This window comes from Microtus pennsylvanicus, chromosome 11 (genome assembly GCF_037038515.1).
Source record: "Microtus pennsylvanicus isolate mMicPen1 chromosome 11, mMicPen1.hap1, whole genome shotgun sequence".
Taxonomy (NCBI): Eukaryota; Metazoa; Chordata; class Mammalia; order Rodentia; family Cricetidae; genus Microtus; species Microtus pennsylvanicus.
In genome coordinates, this window is record NC_134589.1 from 70,548,144 (window position 1) to 70,554,320 (window position 6,177).

At 44.4% G+C, this 6,177-nt stretch overlaps 1 protein-coding gene across 1 annotated transcript; it reads right to left on the minus strand.

Moving 5' to 3' along the window:
- Window positions 1-4,767: 4,767 nt before the first annotated feature.
- LOC142859448 (olfactory receptor 1f45-like) lies at window positions 4,768-5,691 on the minus strand. Its single transcript, XM_075989620.1, has one exon. It carries the CDS (start codon window positions 5,689-5,691, stop codon window positions 4,768-4,770), a length of 924 nt encoding a protein of 307 aa, XP_075845735.1.
- Between the last annotated feature and the right edge of the window lie 486 nt (window positions 5,692-6,177).

A 6,177-nucleotide genomic window follows, 5' to 3' on the forward strand; every position in this document is an offset into this window, starting at 1 on the left:
CATCCACATACATGTATTTGGGTGTGTGTTCTTGCGTGTGCACACATGGAAGCCAGAGAAGAATGTCTGCTGCCTTTCTCTATCAATCTCCAGTTTATTGCCTCGAGACAAAGTCAAACATTCATACACGCAAAACAAATATAATTTTGTTTTGATTTCATTTTTAAAACAGGGTCCCATTATGTTAACATAGCTGGCCTCATACTCACAGGATGATTATAGGCATCTTCCACCAAGCCCAGAAGAATAAACCTTTTAAAAAGAGTTTGTCAAGACAAGCCTCTAGTTCTCATGGCTTGGAACAGTATTATCTAGGTCTGTAGGTCAAAAACATTCAAGGGCCAAGGCTGACAAACAGAAAGAGGATACTTGTTGCCAGGCATCTTTCCATCGGAGTTGACTCAGGACCCCGTGAGTCACCTGTTTGTTTTAACATAAAGGGAAAAGTATAATATCTTTTCCTAATGCTGATAGGCTCTTGAGTAGACTCTATTGACAGAGAAAGACCAGTAGGGGAAACACACAGGAAGGCTTAAAAGTTCCTGGTTATTGGATAAGAGTGCCCAAGATTCAAGGCTTGTCCCTGGAGAACCTACCCAAAGAGACCAGAAGGAAGGCCAAGGAAACTTTCATGAAAAACAAAGAGAGTTCAGTGGTATAGTAAAGTAGGCATGGTAGGTGAATTGGGACAAGACCAAAGAACCAGGGACAATGAGATGGCTCAATGGTTCAAAGTGATTTCTACCAAGCCTGATGACCCAAATTCAGTCCCCTGCACCCACATAGCAACAGTGTGAGAAATGGTGATCCTCACTTCATAGTAAGAGTCCTGGAGGGCCTGGAGAGGGGCTGGGTGATTAAGAGCACTGGCGGTTCTAACAGAGGACCCAGATCTGATTCTCAGCACACGCGCACTCAATTGTTTGCGACTCCAGTCTCAGGGGATCCGATGTCCTCTTCTGGCCTCCTTGTGCATTGAACATTGTCCAGAGATATTACACAGACATACATACAGGCAAAACACCATATACATAAAATAAAATTATCAGAAAACGTTGAAAAAGAGCACTGGTGACTCAGTGCAGTAAAGTGAGCTATCATGAACCTGCAAAGTAGTCATCAGCCCTAAGAAAATGGGGAAAGAGTCTAGTTCTTATGTTCCAGACTGTGTTTCCCTCCCCTGTATTTCTCATTGGCTGAGTTTTTCAGGGAGGTACAATCTTAGTCCCCACCAAACTCCCCATTGTCCTGGGGCTTGAGATGTGCCCCTCCCTTTCCAGATAGGAGGGCTCAGTTGCAAAGTCAACTGCAACTTTTCAACCCTAGGGTAAACTCAAAAGCACTCTGCAAGCAGGCACCAGCTGCTAGCTAGGGAAGATGGGAGCCCAGTGCCTCCTGGTGGGTGGGATTCCCTGATGAGCTCCATACTGAAAATGAACCAGAATGATTATTTCTCACACAGGGAGAGAACTGAATCCCAAAAATTGTACTCTGACTTCCACATGTGTGCTGACAAAGAGACACACACAGAGAGAGAAAGACACACACACACAGACAGAGAGAGAAAGACACACACACACAGAGAGAGACAGAGAGACAGAGTCAGCGACAGACAGAGAGATACACACAGAGAGAGAGACACACACAGAGAGAGAGAGAAAGACACACACACCGAGAGACAGAGACAGAGAGACAGAGTCAGAGACAGACAGACACACACAGAGAGAGAAAGACGCACATACACACACACAGAGACAGAGACAGAGAGACAGAGTCAGAGACAGACAGAGAGATACACACAGAGAGAAAGACACACACACACAGAGACAGAAAGACAGAGTCAGAGACAGACAGATACACACAGAGAGACATAGAGACAAATGGGGCAAGAGTAAATACATAAAATGCAATAAATAATTTATACTAAAAAAACCAGTCCTATGGGTCATAACATGATGTGCGTTCTGCCCATAATGACTTGAGCCTTGGGTATAAAAAAGTCTACCCTTCCTCGACCCTGTGAAGAAATAACTGCAGTAATTCTGCATAACTACCATTGCTGTCACACCAAGGCTGTTGTTTGTGGCCCCTCACTCCAGATGTGTGCCTGGAACAGGGGACTACTAATCATATAAATAGCAGCAAGTTTGTCCCTTTTAGCTTTTCTTAACTTTATATCTTTTACATTATATGTATACTATCACAGCTAATCTTATTAACTGCCATCAGTTATCCCATCAGGCTTAGGGCCAGTTTAGTGTTCAGCTGTTCACTTGTTTATTTTGAGAATTCCATATGGAAATCTTATCTTTTTCTTTTTTTAAGTTGCATATGAACCAAACACACCATAATCATGTGTGAAGTTACTGAAGATAAATAAATAAAGGAAAAGAAAGAGAATACTTCAGTAATCAGACCAAATTGGTTCGATTGACAGAACCTAATATAATATTGCTGTTGCCTGCCCACAGCTCAGTTACGTTTTGGGACTTTGTCAATTATATTTGAAAATGATATTAACTTTTGAAGTTGTCCCTTTGAGAATTTGCCTGCTCTCTCTGTTCCTTAACTCCTTGCCTACTCTAACAATTCCTGCCCCGCAGAGGAAAAGGAAATCTCCCAGGAGAGCGACTGCAGCAGTTCCTTTACCGTTGCTGTGATGAACACGTGACCACACAGCTGACAGGAGAGAGAGTTCACTTTGACCAATGGATCCAGAGGGATAAGAGTCCATCATAACAGGGAACCATGGCAGCTGCAGGAAGGGGAAGCTGAGAACTCATCTTCAAAGGCAAACATGGTGCAGAGTGAACAGGAAGTGTCACATACCCTGAGTGGCATACTGCCTCCAGCAAACAGCCACACTTCCTAAACCCCACAAAAAACACCATCAACTGGGGACCAAGAGTTCATATATGGGAATCTATAAGGGACATTTTATTTAAACCACATAATAACCATCTGGCCTAGGACTCTGAATCCAAAATTATCTTGTAGTCTGTTCCAAGAGTCACCAGGAACCTGTGGGTACTACACTCTGGGTTCATAAGGGGCCAGGAGGAGAGTTTAGTGGCTCTAGGGAAATCCTGTGCCAAATCACTGATTAGGCTTTATTACATGAAGAAAGAATATTTTACATCTTATGTGATTCTGAGAGAGTTGGGTGACATGGCTCATTTAACACCAGAGGAGGAACAAATGGAACCTGTGTGGAGGAGAGAGATGTGCAGGGAGAGAAACTGGTGAGATTCCCCAGGATGGAGATTGTTACAGTCAGAGGCAGGACAGAGTCTGGAAGCAGCTGGTGGTGAGGACACAAAGGACACAGAAGCCAGTAGAGTTGGGTAAGAAAAGAAGTGAGGACCTAGAGGCCATCAAGGAGAGCTACGGAAGAGTGACCACTGTCCCAACCCAGAAGATGGAGGGCAGACCTATCTGGATGTGAGGAAAGAACATGACAGGTGACATTGTGGACACTTGATCTTTAGTGTAAACTAGAAGAGGGCTGGAACTCTGGTTACTGTGGTCCATATTCTAAAATAATCGTGGACTTCACACCAAAGGCCTAAGTTCCAATTATAATCGACATTAATTCAAGTCCCCGTATTCCTAGCACAACCCTGATTCTAAATACTTCAGCTATGTATGGAACTCTCGGCTTCCTACAACTCATGATAGCATGTAGGAACATACACATTTTATGGGAGATTACAACTACTATCTAAGGCTCCCATAGCACTTCATAGGTACCCCTAAAACTTATGCTGAAGAACAAAAGCCTGAAATGTTAGGTGGGAAAAGAAGGGGAGAGGTAGTATTGTGGACTGTAGAATCGATGAGAGGGACCCCAGGCTGGGAAAAAGGGGAAGAACGAACACCTCAGTTACCAGAGGCTCTGAGAGGTGAGATTCTGTACCAACAACCATAAGTTGTTGATGGGGGAGTGTCATATATCAATCTGTTGATTTCCTTGGTTAAGCAATAAAGAAACTGCTAGGCCCATTGGATAGGCCCACCCTTAGGTGGGTGGAGTAAACAGAACAGAATGCCGGGAGGAAGAGGAAGTGAGGTCAGACTCCACAGCTCCGCTCTCCGGAGCAGACGCAGGAGAGACGCCATGCTACCTGCTCCAGGGAAGACGCACACCATGCCCCAGCTCCGACCCAGGATGGACTTAGGCTAGAATCTTCCCGGTAAGCGCACCTAGGGGCGCTACACAGATGATTAGAAATGGGCCAGAGCAGTGTTTAAAAGAATACAGTGTCCGTGTAATTATTTCGGGGCATAAGCTAGCCGAGCCGGGCAGGCAGCTGGGGGTTTTGGGGACGCAGCCCCGCCGCCGCTCCCCCTATTACTACAAGTTGTCTAACATGGGTGAGTTAAACTTCCTGTGGGTCATTTACCAGGATCACCACAGCTCTGCTTGAGGCCATAGGGTCAGGTGATCACATCTCATAAAATCCCCTGATCATTTTGGCAGCCAAGATCTCAGGGGATATTAAACACATTCAAGGCAGAACGTGTCCAAATGTTCTCAGTTTCTCTTATCTGTGAAATGAGCACCTTAAAAACATTGCTTTGAAGAGATAAAGTTCAGTGTGTGACAGAGAACATTAGACGGCATCCAAATAAAAGAATGATTACAAACATCTATCAAAAATCCCAGGGGAAGTCATGCTGAACACTGGACACGTCTGGATCTCTGTTTATAAAATGGAAACTCTGCATGACGTCACTGAGTCCTCTCAGCTCTAGAAATTTCAGATTCTAGGACCTGAGAATTATCTTCCTTAGGGCTCCTTTGATGTCACGATTCCTCAAGCTATAGATGAAAGGGTTGGCCATAGGGGTCACCACTGTGAAGATGACAGAGGCCACTGCATCCTGTAGTGAGTAGGAGGAAGAAGGGTGCATATAAATTCCTAGGATCGCCCCGTAGTAAAGACAGACCACAGTGAGGTGGGAACCACAAGTGGACATGGCTTTTCTTATCCCCTGGGCTGAGGGCATCTTCAAGACCTTAGAGCAGATGTAGGAATAGGAAACAACAATGCATACAAACGGTGTCATAAATAACACTCCACCCTCAGAAAAGGCTGTGACATCATTGATAAAGGTATCAGAACAAGAGAGTTTCCGGACAAGGTAGGGATCACAGTAGAAGTGGGGCACTGCATTGTGGGAACAGAAGGTGAGTCGAAACATGAGGAGAGTGTGCAAGAGAGCATGCAGTTGTGTGATGACCCATGATAGGACCACCAGGAGGACACAGAGTCTGGGCCTCATCATCAGAGTGTAGTGAAGTGGGTGACAAATGGCCACATAGCGGTCATAGGCCATCACACTCAGGAGAAAATTGTCCAAGGTGATGAATGTGATCAAGAAGTAGATCTGGATCATACACTTTGTGTAAGAGATGGACTTGCTTCCCACCATGTGACTCACCAGAGCCTTGGGGACGGTGACTGAGGAAAAGCAGATGTCGACACTGGAGAGGTTGGCCAAGAAGAAGTACATGGGTGTGTGGAGATGAGGGTCACAGCTGATGGCCAGGATGATGAGAAGGTTCCCAGAGATGGTGACCATGTACATCCCCAAGAACATTCCAAAGACAATGTCTTCTTGTTCTGACTCTTCAGAGAGTCCCAGGAGGAGGAATTCTGTGACTGTCGTCTGATTGTCACCATCCATGTCTCTGGAGAAGAAAGTGAGATGCGTATACAGAAATCACTAACACTTGAAGAAAACATTGATGCAGTTTGGAAAGTTTTATTCATTAGTGAGAAGTAACTGCTAACAAATTGCATTAGAATGTATTTTTATAGCAAAGAGTGGTCCTTTTGAAAGAACCTAATTCCAATGAATATGAATTTACTGGTATTGCTGTTTGCTTAGTACCATATTTATACAATAGTTAACTCAGTCTAGAAATTGGCTTGCTGCCTTTCACAGTACACGTGAAGAAACTGTGGAGTGGGCGTATAGATCTATATGAAAAATCACTGATCAATACCAGTGAGAATTCCAAACAAGCTAATAGTCTTATTCTCTGTGTTACACATATACACACATAGACATGCATGCTCACACATACACAAACACAACCAAACTTTGGTGCAGGAACAAACACAATATGCAGAACACACACATGTATACACAAACACACACATAGATTGC